Here is a 27,793-nt window from a genome sequence, read left to right on the forward strand (position 1 = left end):
CCTGTCCGCTGCCTCAGGAGTCCTATGAGCTAAAAGAACCCGATAGGACTCCTTCTTCAGCTTGACGGCATCCCTCACCGCCGGTGTCCACCAACGGGTTCTAGGATTACCGCCACCATTGCTCTGGTCTATCGTCAAATTCGGAAGACGATGGCACCACTCAAGGAGCCCAACGGCTGTTCGTCACAATGGAAGGATTGGGCCGGGCTGTGGGAACACAGACTGTGGCGATTTCTGATCTGAATCGCAAAATGGATCTCATCATGGAGAAGCTTGCTGAGAAGGAGAATTAAATTGAATTTGAGAGAACCAGCACGGACATAGAGCAGGCAAGTCATTGTTTTGACTGCTCGAAGAAAACAACATCCTAATCTACGATTTGACTCCCTTGAATGGCCTTGACACGGGACAGGCTGTTCTGAAAAACTCCCCCGAGGACTCCTCAACGATGGACGCTTTTGACCTTCCTTTTTTTTCAATAACACCTGGTGTCGAACTTTGAGATCGGCCCCAGTCCACAAAAACATTTCAACATCTCACCCAAGTTAATTGGGCATACATGCACACACCCGCCCCTTCCCCAATCAACGCATTCACCACTGCTTAATTCCTCTTTGGGGTTATGGACGGCTGACTAGCGCTTTATAGCAGCAGGCCGGCCTCCAGGGCCCCAAATCTCCCCTCCCCCTCTGTTGCGAGTTGTTGTGATTATATGTATCATGTTTGGTGAGGTTTTTTCCTTGGACTCAGTCTGGACCCCTCCCGAGGGTCCAGCCTTAGACTGATATTTTTTTTACTCTTCCCCCCTTTCCCAATATCACCTTTTTCCCACCTTTTTTAAGGAGCGCTGTAAGTGGCTGATCCGTTGGCGGTCCCGTCTTGTCCCCCTGTAACGTATGTCTGCTCTTAGTGGGACTGTGCCGAAAATGAAATTTCAGTTCTCATATGTCTTGTACATGTTAAAGAATGGACAATAATAAAGCATCCTGAATCTTGAATCTTGAATATCATCACACTTCAACATCTCTAACATGTAAATGCCTCTTTGCTCGGTCAGCATTGCAAATTAAAATATGTTCTTAGTTGTCTTACCCTGAATGGATTAATGTTATATAAATAATACATGTCAACTAGGAAGTAAATGTTTATATACTAAATTTCCCAGAAGGCTTAGCCCTGTAGACAGGAACAGGAAACAGGTCTGAAGACAATTGTGCCGTGATATAATGTTAATTGTTGCTGTTCCTGCTTCGTCTACACAAGAAACAAGCATAATTGATTAGACAGCTGACGTGCATGAGTGTACTCCACCTCATCCCCAAAGAGGCTGATTGTTACGACTGTGTGAGAATAGACAAGAAGACAGATTTATTTTTAATGAGCAATAATGAAAGCTAAAAAAAAATAAAAAAAATAAATAAAAAAATTACGGAATGCAACACAACCTTTTTCTCTTTTCAGATGATTGTCACTTGGAGAAGGAGTCCAGCGAAGAGGCCGAGACCCCCAGCGAGCACATGAAGGGAGACATGAAGACCTGCCCGAGAGACTCCGGCTGCCACATGTCATCTGACGGCGAGGTCACGGAACATAATTTTCATGACGACCTTGGAGCTGATGAGATGACAGCGTCATGACAAGACGTCGTCGTCAGGTCACGTGACTTTTGGAAAGACACAACGCTCATGTTGAGCTTCTAATATTTCAGCATCTCCGTGGAACTCAACATTTGGAGCTGGTCAAATGTAAATAAGAGATTTCTGAGCAGTAGTTTGAAAAATCTAATGAGTATGATATTTACAAATGTGTTTTTGATGTTCTGAACAAATAATGAATCTACTTGCAATATATCATGTGGAAAAAAATATGAAAATGTGCTAAATGTGTGTCATGAACTCTCTTAATGCCCATATTAGGAGTTCCTCGGGGAGAAGCCACCAGTGTTAATAAACAATGCAGCCAGTGCTCCTAGACGAACAATGACTGTACAGTCATTTCATCTGCTGTCCGATCAATATTTCTAAAAAATCTCATTTTTGATAAGTTAACGTTTTCAATACATGATATTATCAGCAAACCCAAACAGGATTGCATCCTCCACTGCACCCGATGTTGTCTCATGTGCTTCTTTACAGCCAGCTGGGAACCCTGTTTAATGAGAGAATTATGTGTCTTTATATGCAACAAATAAAAAAAATGAATGTAACCAAAACAATGATTTGTAACCCCCAAAAATTATTTTTAAATCAAAAAATGTTAATACCGGTAAATGAAAAAAACCCAAAACAAATTAGTTGCAAAACATTTATTTTGGTAAGAAATATATATTTTTTGTCTACAACTCAACTTCTTGTGGGCTGGGCCTCTTCTGAACAATTTGTTTTTAAACCTTTTTATTGGTTGATCGCGGATGATGTATGATGTGGGCGTGATATTTGGAGGGAAAACACTAAAAACTGACCAAAAAAATATATAAAAAATGTTTTTGCAAGCTCAAAATTTCTTTTGACAATGTTTTGGCTGCAAAAACTGTTTTGGTTACAAATCTTTTTGGGGGTTTTATATATTGTATGTATATATGAATATACAGTACCGGCCAAAAGTTTGGACACACCTTCTCCTTCAATGCGATTTCTTTATTTTCATGACTATTTACATTGTAGATTGTCACTGTAGGCATCAAAACTATGAATGAACACATGTGGAGTTATGTACTTAACAAAAAAGGTGAAATAACTGAAAACATGTTTTGTATTCTAGTTTCTTCAAAATAGCCACCCTTTGCTCTGATTACTGCTTTGCACACTCTTGGCATTCTCTCGATGAGCTTCAAGAGGTAGTCACCTGAAATGGTTTTCACTTCACAGGTGTCATAGTTTTGATGCCTTCAGTGACAATCTACAATGTAAATAGTCATGAAAATAAAGAAAACACATTGAAATGAGAATGTGTGTCCAAACTTTTGGCCTGTACTGTATATACATATATACATATATATATATATATATATATATATATATATATATATATATATATATACTTAATTTACTTGGGCAACATGTAATGTACAGAATATCAGAAGCAATTTTTCAGGTATAAATATCACATTTTACATTACCAAACATCTTTGACAAACAAAATATAATCGTAACAATCCACATTATGTGTAATTAATCTATGAAACTGCTATCTAAACATGGAAGTGTGGCTTCTCCTTTGAATGCAAGTGATCCTAAAGGAGAAATACAAATTCAGTTTTTCTACAAAATACGAAATTTGGCAAAAAAAGCATTTTTTTCATTAAAAGCGTGGTTGTCTTTTTTTGTGTTGAGCTGTTTAATAAACCATCATTTTTCAAATGCATTCATTAAAGCAAATTAATTGTCCATTCATGGTGTTAAAATGTCAAAATTATCCATATAGAGTACACTTATTATTGGTGACAAACGATATCTATCTGTGATTAATTTAGAGGGAACTATGAACAATGCGATTAATCACAATTAAATATTTTAATCGGATAAGCATTATATATATATATATATATATATATATATATATATATATATATATATATATATATATATATATATATATATATATATATCCATCCATCTTCTTCCGCTTATCCGAGGTCGGGTCGCGGGGGCAGCAGCCCAAGCAGGGAAGCCCAGACTTCCCTCTCCCCAGCCACTTTGTCCAGCTCTTCCCGGGGGAACCCGAGGCATTCCCAGGCCAGCCGGGAGACATAGTCTTCCCAACTTGTCCTGGGTCTTCCCCCGTGGCCTCCTACCGGTCGGACGTGCCCGAAACACCTCCCAAGGGAGGCGTTCGGGTGGCATCCTGACCAGATGCCTGAAGCACCTCATCTGGATCCTCTTGATGTGGAGGAGCAGCGGCTTTACTTTGAGCTCCTCCCGGATGACAGAGCTTCTCACCCTATCTCTAAGGGAGAGCCCCGCCACCCGGCGGAGGAAACTCATTTCGGCCGCTTGTACCCGTGATCTTGTCCTTTCGGTCATAACCCAAAGCTCATGACCATAGGTGAGGATGGGAACGTAGATCGACTGGTAAATTGAGAGCTTTGCCTTCCGGCTCAGCTCCTTCTTCACCACAACGGATCGATACAGCGTCCGCATTACTGAAGACATCGCACCAATCCGCCTGTCGATCTCACGATCCACTCTTCCCTCACTCGTGAACAAGACTCCGAGGTACTTGAACTCCTCCACTCGGGGCAAGATCTCCTCCCCAACCCGGAGATGGCACTTCACCCTTTTACGGGCGAGAACCATGGACTCGGACTTGGAGGTGCTGATTCCCATCCCAGTCGCTTTGCTTTATATATATATATCTGACATCACATGGACAAAGATAAGACCTTCTGGAGGAAATTTATGTGGTCAGATGAAACAAAAATTGAGCTGTTTGGCCTCAATACCCAGCAATATGTTTGGAGGAGAAAAGGTGAGGCCTTTAATCCCAGGAACACCATACCTATAGTCAAGCATGGTGGTGGTAGTATTATGCTCCTGTTTTGCTGCCAATGGTGCTTTACAGAGAGTAAATTGAACAATGAAAAAGGAGGATTACCTCCAAATTCTTCAGGACAACCTCAAATCATCAGCCCGGATGTTGGGTCTTGGGCGCAGTTGGGTGTTCCAACAGGACAATGACCCCAAACACACGACAAAAGTGGTAAAGGAATGGCTAAATCAGGCTAGAATTAAGGTTTTAGAATGGCCTTCCCAAAGTCCTGACTTAAACGTGTGGACAATGCTGAAGAAACAAGTCCATGTCAGAAAACCAACAAATTTAGCTGAACTGCACCAATTTTGTCAAGAGGAGTGGTCAAAAATTCAACCAGAAGCTTGCCAGAAGATTGTGGATTTGATTCTGGACCACCAACCGCCGCTTCAGGAGGGTGAAGCAGTGCATTGTCAACACTGTGTATGGTGGGGATGGTGTTGTCGTGAACCCTCATGGCTGCAGTATTTGTGACCCCAAGATGCAGGAAACAGGAGATGGATGCGCAGGTAAGAGGATTTGAATATAGTTAAACAGAGAAGGAAGTGGTCTTGCATATAAACAGTTCTCAACATAATGAATCCTTCGAGCCCTGAGGAACAGGCGAGGCAGGCATAAATAGCAGCCTTCTGATTAACACCAGGTGTGGCCAGGCTGCCAATCAGCAGCAGGTGAGGGGAAACAGCGCTCAGGGAGACAAGAAGGAAATTGAACCAAAATGAGAGCACTGATAGGAAATAAACACCAACCTAGGAAACACAACCAGACGTGAATGTGACAGGTGTGCTGCTGACGTCGACTGGGGATGTTGTGGATTGGTGGATGGAATACTTCAAAGACCTCCTTAATCCCACCTACACGTCTTCCTATGAAGAAGCAGTGCCTTGGGACTCTGTAGTGTGCTCTCCTATTTCTGGGGATGAGGTTGTAGTAGTTTAGGAGCTCCTCTGCAAATTCAATTAGAAATATTTGTATGGACATAATACAATTTTGGCTTTTATTATTCGATCACATTTGTGCACAAAAGACCAACCATCAAGTTTTCTTCATCATTTATATTTATTTCCAGTGTCACCATACTAAAAAACATTCTTCTAAATGATAAAACAATAAGGCAAACACGTGAAATATGTTGCGATACGAAAACAACGCCCGAACATCACATAAACCATAAACCAGTGAAGTTGGCACGTTGTGTAAATCGTAAATAAAAACAGATTTCAATGATTTGCAAATCCTTTTCAACTTATATTCAATTGAATAGACTGCAAAGACAAGATATTTAATGTTCAAACTGAGAAACTTAATTTTTTTTTTCAAATAATCATTACCTTAGATTTTAATGGCAGAAATACATTGCAAAAAAGTTGGCACAGGGGCCTTTTTACCACTGTGTTACATGGCCTTTCCTTTTAACAACACTCAGTAAATGTTTGGGAACTGAGGAGACACATTTTTGAAGCTTTTCAGGTGGAATTATTTCCCATTCTTGCTTGATGTACAGCTTAAGTTGTTCAACGGTCCGGGGTCTCCGTTGTCATTTTCTATGCTTCATAATGTGCCACACATTTTCAATGGGAGACAGGTCTAGACTACAGGCAGGCCAGTCTAGTACCTGCACTCTTTTACTACAAAGCCACGCTGTTGTAACACGTGCAGAATGTGGCTTGGCATTGTTTTGCTGAAATAAGCAGGGTCGTCCATGAAAAAGATGTTGTTTGGATGGCAACATATGTAGCTCCAATACCTGTATGTACCTTTCAGCATTAACGGTGCCTTGACAGACATGCCTTGGGCACTAATACACCCCCATACCATACTTTGCGTCTATAACAGTCCGGATGGTTCTTTTCCTCTTTGGTCCGGAGGACACGACGTCCAGTTTCCAAAAACAATTCGAAATGTGGACTTGTCAGACCACAGAACACTTTTCCACTTTGCATCAGTTCATCTTAGATAAGCTTGGGCCCAGCGAAGCCGGCAGCATTTCTGGGTGTTGTTGATAAATGGCTTTCGCTTTGCATAGTAGAGTTTTAACTTGCACTTACAGATGTAGCGACCAACTGTTATTACTGACAATGGTTTTCTGAAGTGTTCCTGAGCCCATGTGGTGATATCCCTTACACACTGATGTCGGTTTTTGATGCAGTACCGCCTGAGGGATCAAAGGTCACAGCCTTGCTGCTTACGTGCAGCGATTTCTCCAGATTCTCTGAACCTTTTGATGATATTGCGGACCGTAGATGGTGAAATCCCTAAATTCCTTGCAATAGCTCGTTGAGAAATGTTGTTCTTAAACTGTTGGACAATTTGCTCACGCATTTGTTCACAAAGTGGTGACCCTCGCCCCATCCTTGTTTGTCAACGACTGAGCATTTCATGGAAGCTGCTTTAATACCCAATCATGGCACCCACCTGTTCCCAATTAGCCTGATCACCTGTGGGATGTTCCAAATAAGTGTTCGATGAGCATTCTTCAACTTTCTCAGTCTATTTTGCCACTTGTGCAAGCTTTTTTGATACATGTTGCAGGCATAAAATTTCAAATGAGCTAATGTTTGCAAAAACAACAAAAATTACCAGTTCAAACGTTAAGTATCTTGTCTTTGCAGTCTATTCAATTGAATATAGGTTGAAAAGGATTTGAAAATCATTGTATTATGTTTTTATTTACGATTTACACAACGTGCCAACTTCACTGGTTTTCTATTCATCACAAATACCTCCAGGAAAGGAAAAATATGCAAAACATGTTTACATAAGCATTTAATACTTATCAATATAATAACACATAAGTCAGACGAAAAGAGAAACAGAACATAAAACAATTATAATTCTATAATTTTATTGGTGCATCAATGTTGTGTATATGTGACGTATACATTTTTAGTCCTTGGAACATATATTTGCTTTCTACCAGCTCATCAGGGGAACAAAGTCTGCCAGAAAAGTTCCAGGACTACATTTCCAAATTCAGAAGAAAGAAGTTGCAAAACATGTTACATAAAGTAGCAAGAATTTGAGTTTTAATAATCATACAACCACTCATTATTCACTTCCATCCATCCATTTTCTACCGCGTATTCATACTTGCCAACCTGGAGACCTCCGATTTCGAAAGGTGGGGTGGGGGGGGGGGGGGGGGGGGGGGCGTGGTTATATATATATATATATATATATATATATAAGAAATACTTGAATTTCAGTGTTCATTTATTTACACACGTACACACACATAACACTCATCTACTCATTGTTGAGTTAAGGGTTGAATTGTCCATCCTTGTTCTATTCTCTGTCACTATTTTTCTAACCATGCTGAACACCCTCTCTGATGATGCATTCTGCTTCGTCTCCTTGTTGTGTGCGCAGTTGTGCACTGCACTCTCTAAAAGCCCGAGATGTTATTGTCACATATGCATGTACACTAGATGGCAGTATTGTCCTGTTTAAGAGTGTCACAACATTGCTGTTTACGGCAGACGAACTGCTTTACGGTAGACGAAAACGTGACTGCTGTTGTTGTGTGTTGTTACCGCGCTGGGAGGACGTTAATGAAACTGCCTAACAATAAACCCACATAAGAAACTAAGAACTCGCCCTCCATCATTCTACAGTTATAACGTGATTGGGCAGACACGCTGTTTATATTGTGGGAAAGCGGACGTGAAAACAGGCTGTCGACACGTCACTCAGGTCCGCTTGGACCTGGAGGGGGCGTGGCCTCCAGCTCCGCCTGAATTTCGGGAGATTTTTGGGAGAAAATTTGTCCCGGGAGGTTTTCGGGAGAGGCGCTGAATTTCGGGAGTCTCCCGGAAAATCCGGGAGGGTTGGCAAGTATGCACGTATTCCTTTTGGGGTCACTTTCAAGTCACCACTTGAAGAGTGAAATTTTTGTTTGGCATTTTTGCAAGGGGGTGTAGGTAATGTTACACATTCATAATTAGATTTAAACAACCTTATTATTGAACTTGGATAGCAAAACATATTTCATCTGACGTGGTCTTCTATAACTCACAGATTTATTGAAAGAATAACATCTTTAAACCTTTACAAAAGCCCAGGCCATGGTCATGTGCCCACCCTACTGGTAGTGGCCCTAAAAGAAATTATCATTGAGTGGTTGACGGCCGGCCCTGCCAGAATGTCGACATAGACATGATGTCATGGTGAAGCAGCCACCAGTTGTCTAGCCACAACTCTCGCTGCACGATCTCTTTGTAGGCGTGCTGCGTGATTGTTTAAAGAAGGCCATCAACAGTCCTGGACCTTTACACACTATGTTTTTGCCTCTCGCACAGTAAGAGGATTCAGCGAATGAGGCCTTCATGAGAGTATGTTGCAAAAGGGTCCTCGGGATACAGAGACAGCTCCTCTGTACTGCTCAGCCCATTGTTGAATTCTGGAAGACAAGGACATGGTTTACAAGAACGCTCGCAATCACGGCTGTGACCACTTATGAGGTCACATGGTCACATGACGTGTAACAAGTGAACACAGATTAGGAATTATTTCACAAACGTGACCATGACTCTGAACCTTCAATAAATACAGACAACTGAGGATGTTTCGATACAACTTTTTCACTTCAGATACCTGTCAGAATGTAGATCTTGGGTGGTTTTGCTTTCCCGGAATGCAAAGGAAAGTTGGCGCGGGCAAGGCGTGAAGGTGAGTACATGATTTATTTTTAACTCTAAACTACAAAAAAAAGGTACAAACAAAAGTCGCGCACAAAGGCGGCGATAAATTCGGCTAAGAAACAAAAAACACTTAGACAGAAACTATGGACAAGAAAAACTACACTTACTGTGATGTGAAAAGCATAAAAACTATGGCATGGAATACAAGCATGCAATAAGTCAGCACAGAGCAAATCCAGAATGTCAGGGGTAAGATAGGATAATGTCACCAGGCCGACTGCCTGGCAACAACAAGCTTAAATACTGGTGACATGATTAGTGAAATCAGGTGCGTGACTCAAAATGTGAAAACGTGAGACAGGTGCGTGACATGAGGATGTGAACCAGGTGAAACTAATGGTTACTATGGTGACAAAGCAAGGGAGTGAAGACAAGAACTAAAAAGTGTCCAAAAACCAAGCAAAACATAACTAAACAAAACATGATCACAGACATGACAATACCGATATCGAAGCCCTGAGTATTTGCCAAACTGATATTAATCCGATACAATATCAGCAGGAATAATACGTACTTTTATTATTTTGTAGTGTGGAATGTTAGAAAAGGTTTTATCCAGGGAAATTTTTCAAACAGAGAACAATGGTAGAGTATGAAAAACACTAACCAACTGTATTTATTATCAAGTATTTGTGATGGACTTATGCTGTCTTTAAAGTGAAGTGGAGTTGTAATTCTTGTTTTGCCGAAAATTATTAATTGGGTTAAGCTCATGGCACAGTGAATAATCCGGACACCTTTGTTACTATGTCTAGCGTGTGACATATTGTGTAATTTGCTGTTGTGTAGCTGTTAGCTTCCAGGGGCCTAAAATGAGTTGCGAGTGTATGCTATGTCAAAGTAAACAAACAAACTCAAAGCCGATGCATGCATCAAACCGTTCGCTCAAACCCAAATCAATAAAACAAAACAATAAAACAGCAGAATCGAGCGGTTGAAAACAATTTCTGCTGGCGTTTCTTGTGTGCAGCTAGCGCACCTGTGTCAGATTGATTATCAAGGCTAGGGCCTGCATTGAAACCAACAAAAATGCAACGTTTGTAGTTTCTCTTTAGATGGCTCCAACAACACCGGTCCCTATTGTTATGTGAGGTGCGCACGACCAATATCAAAACAAAAATCGGAGCCAACTAAAAAACAGAACCAAATCAAAATGTGAGGGTATGTAAGCATGTGTCTTCACACGGTAGCCGGAACCAGAAGAACGATCTTGGAGACCGGTCTTTCGATTATGTTGGTCCAGGTTTGAAGCTTCCCTCTTCGGTCAGGGTTGGTATCAACAATTTTAGCAATAACCCATGACCCTTTTGGGGCATTTCCATCCACTATCATCACAATGTCGCCATGTGTGAAATTTCGTCTAACTCTGTTCCATTTCTGGCGTTCCTGCAGGAGCGGTAGATATTCTTTAAGCCACCGGGACCAAAACAGGTCCACTATGTACTGTACTCGGCGCCAACGTCTTCTTGCTTAAAGACTCCTGGAGGGAGCAGGGGCTGTACCTTAGATAGCAGTCGGTGATTTGGGGTCAGCGGTTCCAAGTCGTTCGGATCATTTGATACGGTGGTCATGCATCCATCCATTTTCTACCGCTTATTCCCTTCGGGGTCGCGGGGGGCGCTGGAGCCTATCTCAGCTACAATCGGGCGGAAGGCGGTGTACACCCTGGACAGGTCATCACCTCATCGCAGGGCCAACACAGATAGACAGACAACATTCAAACTCACATTCACACACTAGGGCCAATTTAGTGTTGCCAATCAACCTATCCCCAGGTGCATGTCTTTGGAAGTGGGAGGAAGCCGGAGTGCCCAGAGGGAACCCACGCAGTCACGGGGAGAACATGCGACTCCACACAGAAAGATCCCGAGCCCGGGATTGAACTCAGGACTACTCAGGACCTTCGTATTGTGAGGCAGACGCACTAACCCCTGTCCCACCGTGCTGCCATACGGTGGTCAAAGAACGGTTATTTAGAATAGCTTCAACCTCACACATGACAGTGATGAGGTTTTCATCATCCAACCTTTGCTGTTTTACGACAGACAGCAAAATCTTTTTCAGCGACCGAATCAATCTCTCTCACACACCTCCATGATGGGCTGCTGCAGGGGGATTAAAGATCCACTTCACACCTTGCTGTAGCATGGCATTGTTGATCTTGTCTTGATTCCATGCTTTAAGAGCTTCCTTTAACTCTCGCTCAACAGCCAATGAAGTTGGTCCCGTTGTCTGATCTTAATTTGTCCATTTGTCCTCCTCTATAAACGAAGCATCAGAGGGCATTAATGCACAAATCCATGTCAAGAGCATGAGCCACCTACAGGTGTACTGCACCACTGGCTGAACATGTGAAAATGACTCCAAATCTTTTCAGTGTGCCCCTTCCTCTTCTGACCTCGATGGGGCCAAAATAGTCCACTCCGACTTCAGTGAAAGGTGGCAGATCAGGTGTGATCCTGTCACTAGGCAAATCTGCCATTTTCTGCTCACCAACATTGCCTTGTTGGAGTCTACATTTTACACAATCGTTTATTATTTTTCTGGAGAATGCGTTGGCACAGGGGATCCAATACCTCTGTCTTAAAACATACATCATGTAATTCCTTTCACAATGTCCTATTTGTCTGTGGATATTTTCGAGAATGAGTCTCGCTTCTGGACTACTGCTCGATTATTTTGCATGGATATGTCATCCATTTTAAATGGGAGTTTCAGCTGGTAGTGTCCGTCTTTCAAATTTGCAGATGGAGACATGATGTGCATGAATTGTTTATCTTCCATGGACATTTCAGCCTTCTCCTCATACACATTCTCAGGGAAGTCATGGTTGAAGTTATGCCTTACAAGATCATCCAAGTTTTCAACTGTTATCATCATCATCCCTAGCTCCTGTTGGAGCTAGGGATGATGCTCGAACCCGGTTTTCCCGGTTGTTTGATAAGAAAAGAACCGAGTCCTCGGACTCGAATCCCTTTTTGAGAACCGGTACCCGTTATCGAGACCACTATAGTAAAGAACAAGAGTTGGTTCTTTATTCGAATCCCTGGGAACGAATCCCGTCCCGACCAGAAATGCCCCGTGAGACATCACAAGAAATGACGTCACGTAGCTCAGTCATTTGTCACGGTTGGGTGCGGTTCGTTCCCGGGACGCAAAACAGACGGCTCCGGACGAAAGCGTGCAGGTAGGAGATGATTTATTTCTCATAAATCATACACATTACATCAGACAGGAACGAAACAAAAGGAAAGCGTGCCGTTCGCACGAGAAGCTAAAGCAAAAACTTACTTAGCACAGGAATACTAGAAGCTAAGGTAACTTTAGCACGGGAATCATGCGCTCGAAAACCAGAATGCCAACGTAACTGTTGCAAATGCAAACAATGAAGCCACGACGAGTGACCGGAAAAGGCAGGCTTAAATAGAGTATCTGCTGAGCAACAGGTGCGCGTACAAGGCAGGTGAAAATCATAAGTAACCATGGTGACTAAAACAAACCCCCGAAGTGCACAACACAACTAAGGAAGTCCAAAACTAACAGAACATAACTAAACAAAACATGATCCGACCACATCATAATACATCACAGTTTCATATAATTTCACTTTACAGGAGTAGGAAGAAGTAAAGCTTATTTAATCCTACCCCTTTCCCACTTCATACAAATATTTACATAATTTACTGACCTTTTTATAATAAAATATCTGTGAATTAGTATATACAACAGTTTTGTAATATGTAATTAATTAATTCGGTTATTATTAATATACTGAGATGAAGAATATCTTATTTTCAAAAAGGTTGAAAGTATTTCTCATGATTCTTCTTCTTTGTACTTTGTAAGCACTATTCATTTGAAATGGATCATATCAGTACAATGTTTAACTTCTTTTCTTAATCCATTCCATCATTTAATTCCACATCATTTTAGCTGTTTGCAATTTTACCAAATCATCGAACTTTAATATTTTTGACTCAATAAATAAAGTGTTTATATGTTCCCTATATCCAACATTATGCATCAGTCTAATTGATCTTTTTTGTAACACGGTTAACGAATGTAGCACACATTTGTAGTTATTTTCCCACATTTCTGCACAATAACTCAGATATGGTAATACTATAGTAGCAAGCAGTAAAAAATGTTTCAAGGTAAAACATTTTTTTTTAAGGTAAAAAATTATTTTCAAGGTAAAAAATGATTTTCAAGGTAAAAAAAAATTTTCAAGGTAAATTTTTTTTTTCAAGGTAAAAAATGATTTTCAAGGTAAAAAAAATTTTCAAGGTAAAAAAAATTTTTCAAGGTAAAATTTTTTTTTCAATGTTAAAAATGATTTTCATGGTAAAAAATGATTTACAAGGTAAAACATTTTTTTCAAGGTAAAAAATGATTTTCAAGGTAAAAAAAAATTTTCAAGGTAAAAAAATTTTCAAGGTAAAATTATTTTTTCAAGGTAAAAAAATTATTTTCAAGGTAAAAAATGATTTTCAAGGTAAAAAATTATTTTCAAAGAAAAAAATTATTTTCAAGGTAAAAAATTATTTTCAAGGTAAAAAAATGTTTCAAGGTAAAAAAAATGTTTCAAGGTAAACATTTTTTTTTAAGGTAAAAAATGATTTTCAAGGTGAAAAATGATTTTCAAGGTAAAAAATTATTTTCAAGGTGAAAAATGATTTTCAAGGTAAAAAAAATTTTTCAAGGTAAATTTTTTTTTCAAGGTAAAAAATGATTTTCAAGGTAAAAAAAAACGTTCAAGGTAAAAAATGATTTTCAAGGTAAAAAAAATTTTTCAAGGTAAAAAATGATTTTCAAGGTAAAAAAATTTTTTCAAGGTAAAATGTTTTTTTCAAGGTAAAAAATGATTTTCAAGGTAAAAAATGATTTTCAAGGTAAAAAACAAATTATGTGAAGTGATTTGTTAAACCAAATATTGTGTTTTTTTCTATATACAACAACCTATCTGATAAGAGGATTCGATAATAGGCTCGAACTCGATAATTTCTTATCAAACATCATCCCTAGTTGGAGCTGACCTTCAGTGCCACCACAGTCGTTCGAAAGTCCATTAACCACCCATCCTAGCCTGGTCTTAACAGCATAAGGACCATTTTCTTTACTATTAATTAACTTCCATGTTTCCATGGTCTTAGGCGCATTAGTTCCTATCAGAAGCTCAATTTCAGCGTCAATATGGGTCAATTCAACTTCTTTTAGGTAATCCCATTCCTTCAAGGCTTCTGATGTGGGAATCTGCTCCTTTGTAACATCTTGGAAGTAGACAGCTGGCAGTGCAATAAACTCATCTTCTTGCAGATTTGATACTTCCAAACCAGAAATTCTGTCCACAGTCACAATCTTCTCTTGTCCAAGGGTTTTCGGTAAGATTCTTGTTTTCCTTCCTTTGGCATTCAGTTGTCTTTGGAGAGCTGTTGTGCAAAAAGTGGCGGTACCACCTGGATCTGAAAGAGCATATGTTAGGATGCTTTTATTGCAGCTTGACAGTTTGACTTGTACAGGTACAATGGCCAATGCTTGGTTTTCACCGGCCCCAGTATGGACATGTTTCTCCAGCGATATCAGAGAGCTGTTTACTGCTGATTGCTCTGTCTGCATTCTGCCTCTTTATTTCCTCTGGTTTATTTCTATCAATGTGTAGCATGGTGGGGTTGATTTAATGAGCAGATCTTACAACTCAGTCTCTTTCTGCAATCCTTGCTTAGATGACCTTTGTTAATGCAGCCGAAACAAATTCCATTAGCTTTGAAGATTTCAACTTTCTCTTCACGTTTTTTGCCATTTAATTCTCTACAGGTATCAGTTGTGTGTTTTTTTTTTGCAAAATAAACATATTCTGAGCTGTGTTGTGACAGGTATTTGATCTTGAAGTGGTAGTGAAGCTACTCTTGTATGCAGAGCCTGATTTTACTTTGGGGAACTTTTTTATGTCAGCCTTTGGTTTGATGTCTTGAATGTTTCCAAACAATGGGTCGCATGCCGGCCCTGCGATGAAGTGGCGACTTGTCCAGGGTGTAGCCCGCCTTCCGCCCGATTGTAGCTGAGATAGGCTCCAGCGCCCTCCGGGACCCCAAAGGGAATAAGCGGTAGAAAATGGATGGATGGATGGGTCGCATGCCATATTTGTTTGTCTTTCAATGAAGCTGACCAATTGCATGAACTTGGCGCGTGCTTGGGTTTGCTCATAATGCTCATTACCTCTCCATTATTCTCTCAATTTGAAAGGAAGCTTTGAGACAAAGGTTATCATGTGGGATGTATTGTTCATATCATTAAGAGCTTCAATGTCAATGTCATTACTACAACTATGGTATCCTCCATATGTAGACAGCTTCTCTCAAGTAACTTTGCCTGCCCTTCAGTATACTGATGTAGAAAGATCAATCTGTCCCGCTCATTACTGGTTTTTCCTTCAATGCAATGCTTGAAGTTGCGCATGAAAGTTAAGTATTGCAGTGGGTCTCCTTTAAAAACAGGAATTTCCTTTGAGGGCAAAGTTGAAAGTCTTTGTTCTTCAATCAGCATTTTGGTTATTTCCTTTTCCATCCATCCATCCATTTTCTACCACTTGTCCCTTTCGTTTTTGCATTATTTTCAACAGATTGGCGTCTGCACCATGTTTGTTACGAGTTTGATTGCCACTCTAAGATGCTGGTAATGGACCCTTTGCCTGTACATGCAGCCTTTTACCACTGGGGGCATTTGAGCTCTGTCCGGGTAACGGGTTAGCAGCATGACTGTATTTCTTGTAATATACAAGTTCATTTCCATCATCATATGCATCCTACTCCTCTTCTCCATCATCAACATCATCCTCTTCTGCCCTGCCATACTGAGCTGTTGTAAAAATCCTTTTGTCCTGAAAGCACACTGCTCCTTCCATCCATCTCATCATTAACTTCGATTTTAGCATCTGAAGCAACAAGTTGGGTTTCAATGGCAAGCGTTTCCTTTTGAGCCTTTATTTGTTCCCTCCTTTGAGTGGGCTCAGCCTCTTCTCTTTCAAGTGCAAGTTTCCTTTTGAGGCCTTCAGCTCGTATCATGAGAGCTGCTTTTTCAGCTTCAGCTGTAGAAGATGTTGGCTGATGAGGCTGCTGGCTGCCCTGCTTTGACCAACCTTGCTTATTGTATGAGAGGCAACTAAAGAATGCTCTTCTGCAACCTCTGTGCTTTGGTGCTCTTGTGCAAGTAATGTTGCATCTTGCATCCATTTTTTGACAGTACCTTTTGAATTCATTGAAACAAGCACGCTTTGGTAAATACCAGTGTGTGTGATCATCTCCTTTTTCCCCTTTGGAAGCAGTCCAAAAATTGAGCATTGTATTTCACTAAAATCTTCAATAAGCTCAGTGAAGTTAATGTAAATTTGTGAAATGGTAGGATTAAATAAGTTTATCTACTTTTCGGACATGATGTATAGAGAAATGATATGAAATTGTGTGAAGTAATATGCTGTAAGTGTGTTCATATTCGAAATAAACTTTAAAGAAATAAATAACCTCCAGGTTATCATATTCAACCATAAGTGATTCAATTGGATTTCTTTTTGTGGTCAGTTGCTTTAATTTAGCACTTCTCGACTTAGTCAACTGCTCCACTTTAGCTGCGAGACCCTTTTCAGTTAATTTGGGTTGTCTCTTTTGTTTAACTTCTTCTGGCTTGCTTCCATCTTTAGGTTTTGCAGGGAAATTTTCTCCCACCACATTTGCATCACGTTCCTCATATTCAACCACATTACTGCCGTCTTTGTATTCAATTGACATTTTGTCGGCAACTCAAAAGCGCAAATAGGAGCACGTCACATGTAGAATGTAAAGCACATTAAACTTGTTGTTGTCGTTTTGCTTGAAGATCGCTAGGTTGTAGTGGATCAATGTTTGAATGAGCAACTAATGAAATAGGTGTGTTGCGAGTGTATGCTATGTCAAAGTAAACAAACAAACTCAAAGCCGATGCATGCATGCAGATTGATTATCAAGGCTAGGTAGGGCCTGCATTGATTGTGTCACCGCTGAAAACCAACAAAAATGCGACGTTTGTAGTTTCTCTTCAGATGGCTCCAACACTATTACCGTATTATTTAAATCGATACCCACAGCCCTACGTCACCAGAAGGCTAACTAGGTGAGGCTCATTTGTAGATGTAATTTATTTAAAAGGGACCAATAAATATTATTGACATATTTGACATGTGAGACATGTGAATATGTGAGATTATAGCCAATGGCTAATTTATACCTCAAAGTCCCTCGGCAAGTTGATGTTAAAATTAGGACAAACACGTTGGGCCTGATCTAAATGCATGCAATTCAATTTACTAAGGCTTGAGCAAAATAAGGATTGCAATCCATTTTGTCTTCATGAGCATGCAGAATATATGCTGATCATCAGGACGCACACAATACTGGAGAGAGTAAATGCTAAAGCAACTATGTAGCACACACAGTGTGATTAATCAAGGACAAAATTGTACTGAAGTAGCGGTTTTACTTTTTAATTTAGCACGTCGACAACGGATGTGCAGAAATAGCTGTGAGAAAGGAGGCGATCGCACTGCAGCTCCATCCTACGTATGCTTGTCAACATATATGGTCAAAAATAAAAATATTAAGACATATTGTCTATCCAGCAATATCATTTTATAATTTTATAGCTGCTGGATGACTTAAGGGGCTGATTAAAACAAATTCAATTAATGGGTTTTGGTGTCTGCTGGCTTTTTTTTTTTTTTTTAATGACCTTCGTTTTTAGAGAAGTAACATTATCAACGTATCTCCTATGTGTAAAAAACTTCTTGCAATATTCATTTTCTTGCATCTGGAACTTATCAGGGCATCCACGCAGTTAGCATTGTCTTACAAACCCCGTTTCCATATGAGTTGGGAAATTGTGTTAGATGTAAATATAAACGGAATACAATGATTTGCAAATTCTTTTCAACCCATATTCAATTGAATGCACTACAAAGACAAGATATTTGATGTTCAAACTCATAAACTTAATTTTTTTTTTGCAAATAACAATTAACTTAGAATTTCATGACTGCAACACATGCCAAAGTAGTTGGGAAAGGGCATGTTCACCACTGTGTTACATGGCCTTTCCTTTTAACAACACTCAGTAAACGTTTGGGTACTGAGGAGACACATTTTTTAAGCTTCTCAGATGGAATTATTTCCCATTCTTGCTTGATGTACAGCTTAAGTTGTTCAACAGTCCGGGGGTCTCCGTTGTGGTATTTTAGGCTTCATAATGCGCCACACATTTTCAATGGGAGACAGGTCTGGACTACAGGCAGGCCAGTCTAGTACACGCACTCTTTTACTATGAAGCCACGTTGATGTAACACGTGGCCTGGCATTGTCTTGCTGAAATAAGCAGGGGCGTCCATGGTAACGTTGCTTGAATGGCAACGTATGTTGCTCCAAAACCTGTATGTACGGTACCTTTCAGCATTAATGGGGCCTTCACAGATGTGTAAGTTACCCATGTCTTGGGCACTAATACACCCCCATACCATCACAGATGCTGGCTTTTCAACTTTGCGCCTATAACAATCCGGATGGTTCCTTTCCTCTTTGGTCCGAAGGACACGACGTCCACAGTTTCCAAAAACAATTTGAAATGTGGACTCGTCAGACCACAGAACACTTTTCCACTTTGTATCAGTCCATCTTAGATGAGCTCAGGCCCAGCGCAGCCGATGGCGTTTCTGGGTTGTTGATAAATGGTTTTCGCCTTGCATAGGAGAGTTTTAACTTGCACTTACAGATGTAGCGACCAACTGTAGTTACTGACAGTGGGTTTCTGAAGTGTTCCTAAGCCCATGTGGTGATATCTTTTACACACTGATGTCGCTTGTTGATGCAGTACAGCCTGAGGGATCGAAGTTCACGGGCTTAGCTGCTTACGTGCAGTGATTTCTCCAGATTCTCTGAACCCTTTGATGATATTACGGACCGTAGATGATGAAATCCCTAAAGTCCTTGCAATAGCTGGTTGAGAAAGGTTTTTCTTAAACTTTTCAACAATTTGCTCACGCATTTGTTGACAAAGCGGTGACCCTCGCCCCATCCTTGTTTGTGAATGATTGAGTATTTTATGGAATCTACTTTTATACCCAATCATGGTACCCACCTGTTCCCAATTGGCCTGTTCACCTGTGGAATGTTCCAAATACGTGTTTGATGAGCATTCCTCAACTTTATCAGTATTTATTACCACCTTTCCCAACTTCTTTGTCACGTGTTGCTGGCATCAAATTCTAAAGTTAATGATTATTTGCAAAAAAAAAAAATGTTTATCAGTTTGAACATCAACTATGTTGTCTTTGTAGCATATTCAACTGAATATGGGTTGAAAATGATTTGCGAATCATTGTATTCCGTTTATATTTACATTTAACACATTTTCCCAACTCATATGGAAACGGGGTTTGTAAAAAAAAATTATTTCCATAGTTGATGCACTGCAGGATACCTCTAAAATGCCCCAACAAAGTGGCACACTTTACATTTGTCTGCTGGATGTTTGAAAACATAGCAAAACAGGTAGGAGCACGATAACGTGCATGTGCAGTACATGGTGACAGCCGTGTAGTTCTTAAACCTCAGTTAAATTGGGTGGTCTGCACCAGATATTAAATCGTACACACAGTTTTAGCAGATCACAGGAACACGCCCACTAATAATACACACACTTTTATAGTTTGCACACGCTGTTTAGCGCATGTTATTTGGATCATAGTACACACTTAGTACCTTAGTACACACATTAACAATATTATAATGTCAAATAAAGGTTTTCGGTCCAAAGGTGTTGCTGACACTCACTGCCACAACTCTATCTGGATCCTGGGGTCACGTTGCAAGCAAGACTTTCAGCTTGTGACAAGTTCCTTATAAGCAGGTATTGTGTTTCATGTTGCCCAAACACTTTTTCTGAACACCACTAAACAATTTTTAAGAGGTTTTGGTGTCAATAATTGTGTATAAAATAACTGAATCAGCATATTTTCTTAAGTTTTACCAATTTAGAATGTTATATTTCTCGAGTATTCTGCAATAATGATAGATGGTGGGCATTTTATGTCATATTTTTTTATGTTTTTTAAATAAATAACTGAACACCAATTTAAGTGTGGATGTATTTGTCAGTGTCAGTCATGTGGGGCACGTTGCACCTGAGACGATGAGCTTCTCCTTCATGATGTTGACGTCCCGACTGGAGCGATTTGGCACAGCGCTCAGCATGATCTGCTCAGGGTTGCAGTTGTGCATGGCGCTCATCCTCCACCTAACAGCAAAACACGACAAGCTGCAGACTTCACACTGAGCTGCACAAGTCCTGAGCTGTGACATTGAAGAGCTTTCCTGTAAAAGTGCTGATGCACACACAATCATGCCCTTCTAAGGCAACTTCTATTCACGAAGCAGAATACAAACATGCTTGCAAGATCAGCCCGAGGGCGTTTAGGCAGGAAAAGGATGCCAAACAAGGAGGGGCACAGCAATACCTGATCATATGAAAGCTGACAGACGCCAGCGGGCAGCGGAGAAAGGTTAGATCAGGCAAGAAAGCACATGAGAGGACAAAGACAAGAAGAAAAGAGGTTACATTAATACTACGATGTGGTTAAACGAGTAATGTGAAGTATTGAAATAGTGTTCAAGTTTTTGACTTTTTACTCTAATTATGTTTTTTCTGAAAATACTTATGTCCCGAAATGTATACTATCATAAGATTGTTCACATTTTAAACAATAGTAGTATACAATTGGTACATAAAAAAAATGGAAATATAATATAAATATTAAAACAAAATGGGAGAAGGAAGTAGGGATAACTATATCTGAGGAAGAATGGACAATAATATGGAAATATCAATGGACTTGTACCAGCTCACCCAAGTGGAGGGAGTTTGGCTGGAAAAATTTAATCAGATTTTTTATTACACCTTCTCAGAAGTCTCACTATGATAACAACTCCCCTGCCTGCTGGAGAAATTGTGGGAATTCAAATGCAAACCACTACCATGTTTTCTGGGACTGCTCCACCATAAAGGACTATTGGAAAGAGATACACCAAGCTCTACAGGATATTTTCAAACGTGAAATACCCCTCGAAAGTAAAACTTTGTTTTTTGGACATGTACCTCAGGACTGGCTGAAGAAATATAAACACTTAATGAATATCCTACTGGTGGCTTGTAAAAAGACCATTACTAGGAAATGGATATCCCAGGAGAGCCCAACTTTGAAGCAATGGATGGAAACAGCAATGGACATACATAAAATGGAGAAGATAACTGCCTTTATTATTTATAAATTAGAGAAATGTACTTCATACTGGGAAAATTGGGTCAACTATGTCACGCCCCATAAACCTGACTTTAATTTTTCGAATTAGCGATTGTACTGCAAAAAAAAAAAAAGGGATTACTCCCTATATGTGTATATGTATGTATGTATATATATATATATTTATGTGTGTATATATATATATATATATATATATATATATATATATATTATTATTTTTTTTTTTTTAATATATATATGTTAGAGATGCGCGGTTTGCGGACACAACCGCGGAGTCCGCGGATTATCCGCGGATCGGGCGGATGAAATTAAAAAAAATAAGATTTTATCCGCTCGCGGGTCGGGTCGGGCGGATTAATTAGATTTTTTTTTTTTTTAATTTTTTTTTTGTTTGTTTTTTTGCGGGTGGCAGTTAAACCAATTCGGAAATATATATACATAGTTAAATGTTGTTACCCACATACGAAAAACGAGCAGGCACCTGCAGCATATGCCACAACAGAAGAAAAAAAAAGAAAAGAGATGGACACTTTTACGGAGCGGAGAAGGGACGCCTCGCCGGGGTCCGGGACCGAGGCCCCTTCCCCCGAGAGGGCCCCACCGGGAGCCGTAGCTGAGGCGATCCGCGAGAAGGGCCCGACGCACGTCCAGGGTCACTACCGCGCCCACCGCACCGACACCCCGCCTCGTCCGCTTTCGCCGCGGCCGGCGTCACGCGCAGCAGGTAAGCAGCTTACCTGCCCGCCACCCCCGTGGCCGGGAGCTCGTAACATGGGTCACTCCGCGCGCTCCGCCCGCGCAGCTTACCTGCTTGCCACCCCTGTTGCCGGGGGCGCGTAACAGGGGTCACTCCGCGCACAGTGCGCTCACGAAAGGGGTGGGGCTCACCCTGGTTGATATAGAGAGCAGGACGGTGGCCATGGAATTTCATTTAAGGTTTGTGATAAACCATCAAACTCATTCGTTAAAAGGACTCTATAGTAATATAAAGCGAAATTTTCTGGACATTATCATGCAAGAAAAGTTTATTTTTGGGATCGCGATCACCGCGTAATGATTTTTAAAGGTTGCATTACATTATTAACTGTCCCATGTGATCAGCCAGTGCGATTGGAAGTCCATGCTCAATTATTGCCTCCGTAAATAAAACTTCGGCATTTATCACATCCAAAGAATCTGTTTGGGCGACGAAAAACGTTGAAAGTTTTCCACTTGTATCGCTAGCAACGGCATTAGACTTGTGTTTTTTTGTCCCAACGTGGTCTTTTACATCGCTAATTCCTCCGTGTCCGATCGAAAAATTTTGTCTGCACAAGGTGCAATTCGCGTAGTTTTCACCCTTTTTTTTTTTTTTAAATTAATATTAGATATATAACAACGGGCGGATGGCGGGCGGATGCAGTTTTGATCAAACGTTACATCGGGTGGATGGCGGATGGATGACGACTTTCTGACGCGGTTGCGGATGAGATAAATTGCCTATCCGCGCATCTCTAATATATGTATCTGTTTATATTTTATTTTATTTCTGATTATTATTATTATTATTACTGTGTTATTATTTCCTTTTTTTCTTTTTCTGTTTATTTAATCAATGTATTTGTAGATTTTACTTTGTTTATTTGTTGTTGTTGTTTTTTGGGGGGGGTGCGTTGTATGGATGGGATATAAACAAAAATATTTTGACATTTAGGACAGACAATAGATTTATGTGAATATGTTGTAATGGATTGGAAGGTCTGATGCTGGATGTCAATAAAAATATAATACTTTTTTTTTTTTTTTTAAATAAAAAAATGGAATAAGTAAACATTTATGTGAAAAAATAAAAAAATAAAAAAATGGCTTTTTCTATGTTGTGACACTGAAGTTGAACAGACTCGTCATTTGAATAGTTCAATCATATACATGAATTGATAACTTTTTGTTTGATGCTCATAATTCCGGGTGTCCTGAATGCAACCTCGCTCATTGTAATCATCGTTGGTGCATAATGAGGAAGTGTTGTGTTGTTTTTGTTGTTGTTGTGGCTCCTGGCTAACTGTGTTGTGTAAGTGTTAAGTGCACTTCTGTCAGTACACTAAACACTTACAAGACGTTACTCGGTCAATATCAATACTACTACATTACTTACAATATATTACCGTATTTTTCGGACTATAAGTCGCAGTTTTTTTCATAGTTTGGCCGGGGGTGCGACTTATACTCAGGAGCGACTTATGTGTGAAATTATTAACACATTACCGTAAAATATCAAATAATATTATTTAGCTCATTCACGTAAGAGACTAGACGTATAAGATTTCATGGGATTTAGCGATTAGGAGTGACAGATTGTTTGGTAAACGTATAGCATGTTCTATATGTTAGTTATTTGAATGACTCTTACCAAAATATGTTACGTTAACATACCAGGCACGTTCTCAGTTGGTTATTTATGCGTCATATAACGTACACTTATTTAGCCTGTTGTTCACTATTCTTTATTTATTTTAAATTGCCTTTCAAAAGTCTATTCTTGGTGTTGGGTTTTATCAAATACATTTCCCCAAAAAATGCGACTTATACTCCAGTGCGACTTATATATGTTTTTTTCCTTCTTTATTATGCATTTTTGGCAGGTGCGACTTATACTCCGGAGCGACTTATACTCGGTACTTGAACAATATCACTACTACTACAGTACTTACAATATATTACTCAAACAATATCACTACTACTACATTACTTACATTATAATACGTGTACAAAATATCACTAGTACTACATTACTTACATTATCACTACTACTACATTACTTACATTACATTACTTGTACAATATCCCTATTACTACATTACTTGCAATATATTACTTGTACACGATTCCTACTACTACTTGTACAATATCACTACTAGTACAATACTTACAATATATTACTTGTACAATATCAGTAGTACTACTATTTTACTTGAAATATGTTACTTGTACAATATCACTACTACTACTTTGCTTACATTACATTACTTGTACAATATTCCTATTACTACATTACTTACAATATATTACTTGTACAATATCCCTACTACTACATTACTTACATTACATTACTTGTACAAAATCACTACTACGCCATGAGTTAGAATATGTTACTTTTAAAATATCACTACTACTTCAATACTTACATTATATTCATTGTACAACATCACTACTACTACATTACAATATGTTACTTGTACAATATCACCAACAAATAGTTGTTGCAGGTTGCTGAGTCTGCATTCATGTATCTTTCAAAGGAGGCACCAATGGCTAGTTCTTTAAGTGTGGTTACCAGTGCCATTATGGAACCTTGTTTCGGTACCCATCCCAACATTAAAGCTAGTAATTAGACCAAAAGACTAGGTAGCTATTGGTGTCTCATTTGGATGCTAAATTAATGCAGACTCAACAACCTGCAGCGAAGGTGATATTGAGCAAGTAACGTCTTGCAAGTCAGTGTTTCACAACCTTTGAGGAGCCAAAACAATTCAAATTGGAATTGACCTGCACTGGGAAAATAGCCTCAGTTTGTGATAATAGATCTGTTTATCGAGTAAAACTGAGACTTCAAGTAAGCGCAAGGACTTTTATAGAAAAATGCAGATGATAAGGCAAAGCCCTGAGGCAGACTGGACAGATGCGAGTATGAATGCTGAAAACACTGCGTAGCGAACACAGAGGTGAAAAGATCATTGCTAAATACTGAAAGTGTATTTTTAGAGGAGGTCAGACTGAATATTTACAACTTCTGCTGCTTAATATGGTGGTACCTCAGTTTTAGTACGCCACACTTTTCATAGAATTCGGTTTGAGAATTTTCGCCACAATTTTGCTCGGGGACCACATTTCCAGAAAGCCAAGGACCGAGAGGACGGACTTCTTCTTTCACTAATACAGCGGAGGAATTTGCTTCAATATAAAGTAGGAAGGGTATTCGTATGACCTCATTAATCGCGGTTTACCTGACACATGAACTGTGACGAATTGGGGCTCTGGGTGCATTATCTATTTAAGAAGCCATGCGGCACTGTCAGGGCAGCAGTGTTGAATATCTTAAAATGTGTTTTGTGGCAATTCTAACTTTGACCACAGTGTCAGGTGTATGTAGGGTGGGACATTCTATCTTTTTTTTTAGCATTGTAAAATGATTAATCACCCCACCTTCCTCTCACGTGAGATCCACCCAAGAATGAGGGCATACACAAATTATTTCCCTATTGTACACATTTTTCTATTTATTAACCCTGTTTCAGAACCAATTAAGATCATAAATCGAGGTTCCATTCATTTAGTGCGGCTAATTGGTAAACCGATTTCCGTGAAGTAGGATTAATATTAATAAATGTATTTGTTCTATAGTTAGGGCATAACGAAAACAGTAATCAACCTTCTAAACACGCTTTTTTTTTTAACCTAATTAGAGCCCTAACAACATAAAATAACACTCATTTAGTTATTTGTATACACCTTTCACCCAAAATAGTAGCAATGAGTGTGTTCTACTGTAGATTACAGTACTCACTTGTAGCCTGGAGGATTCTTTAAGTGCCGCCCGGCTACTACAACACGGCTACTGCGTGGAAATACTTCATCACAACCTGCGCAATTTCTCTTAAGTTACAACTGGGTATTTATGTGCTGAAACGACAGGCGTGTGTTTTTTTGCAAAAACTTGGTCAACTTGACAGTCAGCAGCTACGACCATTAGCCGTGTTGTTCGCATTGTGTGTCTACACTTAGAATTGCAAGGACAGCTGCTGATAGCAGTCTTGTTATCGTTAAGTGACGCGCCGGTACTGGTACATCTCGTCTTTTGATGTCAATCACGTCTAACTCTCGCCAACGTGATCTCCACATTGATGAGGCAGAAGTTAAAGATGAAGTTCAGGGTTTCCCCTTAATCTGTTTGATTATGACGGTCTGCCACAGCAACATATTAGCCGCCACACCTTAAAAATGGGGGCTTTTTACATGAAAACAAAATAAAGTAATATAATGTATTGCAGCGTCTTGAAGAGGACACACAAAGTTTGACGCTATTTTTACCTATTATTGCCAATTTTATGCCTACAACGGGCCCAATACCAACAATTATTTTCTCTGTACACACACGTCTCCCTGTTTCACTCCTAGACACACAACACTTCCTCATTCTCCGCCAACACGATGTGTTCACAGACCATGGGAAAAATTAACATCATAACACACTAACAACACAAGCAAGTAGGTACAGTATAAATAGACATATACAGTTCATTATTTGTGTGCTATTGACGAGTGATGCATTGAAGATGTACTTCGATCACCACTTCCGAAAACCGGTCGTAATGATGATATAAGCCATGTGCACGGGGTAGTCTGGATCGAAGGCAGCATGTCTGCAATGTGGATGTACTTTAATGTATCGAAAATATACCTGCAGACAGCGATCTTCAAAATTCAAGAGAACACTGACAGCTTTTCAGGAGAGGAAGGCTTCCAGCAGCATGAAGCATAAGTATAACGTCAGGCTCTGTGCAGGTCGCTTTTCGTCACGGACATTGAGCGACAGAAGTAAAGAGTTTTTAAACACGAGTACAGTCTACAATTACACTTGAAATTAGGGATGTCCGATAATATATATATATATATAAATGCGTTAAAATGTAATATCGGAAATTATCGGTATCGTTTTTTATTATCGGTATCGTTTTTTTTGTTTTTTGTTTTGTTTTAATTAAATCAACATAAAAAACACAAGATACACTTACAATTAGTGCACCAACCCAAAAAACCTCCCTCTCCCATTCACACTCATTCACACAAAAGGGTTGTTTCTATCTGTTATTAATATTCTGGTTCCTACATTATATATCAATATATATCAATACAGTCTGCAAGGGATACAGTCCGTAAGCACACATGATTGTGCGTGCTGCTGGTCCACTAATAGTACTAACCTTTAACAGTTAATTTTACTAATTTTCATTAATTACTAGTTTCTATGTAACCGTTTTTATATTGTTTTACTTGCTTTTTTATTCAAGAAAATGTTTTTAATTTATCTTATTTTACTAATTGTTTAAAAAAGCATCCTTATCTTCACCATACCTGGTTGTCCAAATTAGGCATAATAATGTGTTAATTCCACGACTGCATATATCGGTTGATATCGGTATCGGTTGATATCGGTATCGGTAATTAAAGAGTTGGACAATATCGGAAT

The 27,793-nt window shown here is 39.5% G+C and overlaps 2 protein-coding genes across 8 annotated transcripts in view; one reads left to right on the plus strand and one right to left on the minus strand.

Annotated features, from left to right (window-relative positions):
- The window catches only part of samsn1b (SAM domain, SH3 domain and nuclear localisation signals 1b), a 42,742-nt gene extending 39,951 nt beyond the window's left edge, over positions 1 to 2,791 (plus strand). For both annotated transcript variants that reach the window (XM_061961706.2, XM_061961705.2), the window contains one exon: positions 1,462 to 2,791. In XM_061961706.2, coding sequence (XP_061817690.1) covers positions 1,462 to 1,637 — 176 coding nt within the window. In that variant the 3' untranslated portion in view covers positions 1,638 to 2,791. The remainder of the gene's footprint in view (positions 1 to 1,461) is intronic.
- Positions 2,792 to 5,590: 2,799 nt separating this feature from the next.
- gdpd5a (glycerophosphodiester phosphodiesterase domain containing 5a) overlaps positions 5,591 to 27,793 on the minus strand; it is a 95,497-nt gene continuing 73,294 nt past the window's right edge. For 2 of the 6 annotated variants that reach the window (XM_061961792.2, XM_061961791.2), the window contains exons 15-17: positions 20,764 to 20,778; positions 20,431 to 20,543; positions 5,591 to 8,929 (exon numbers count right to left, since the gene is read on the minus strand). In XM_061961792.2, the coding sequence (XP_061817776.1) occupies positions 8,838 to 8,929; positions 20,431 to 20,543; positions 20,764 to 20,778 (220 nt within the window). In that variant the 3' untranslated portion in view covers positions 5,591 to 8,837. Of the gene's footprint in view, positions 8,930 to 14,078; positions 14,693 to 20,430; positions 20,544 to 20,763; positions 20,779 to 27,793 lie in introns of those variants that run through there. The other 4 variants (XM_072913846.1, XM_072913845.1, XM_061961793.2 and 1 more) reach the window with 3 other exon arrangements.

The sequence above is a fragment of the Nerophis lumbriciformis genome, linkage group LG09 (genome assembly GCF_033978685.3).
Source record: "Nerophis lumbriciformis linkage group LG09, RoL_Nlum_v2.1, whole genome shotgun sequence".
NCBI classification, from domain to species: Eukaryota; Metazoa; Chordata; class Actinopteri; order Syngnathiformes; family Syngnathidae; genus Nerophis; species Nerophis lumbriciformis.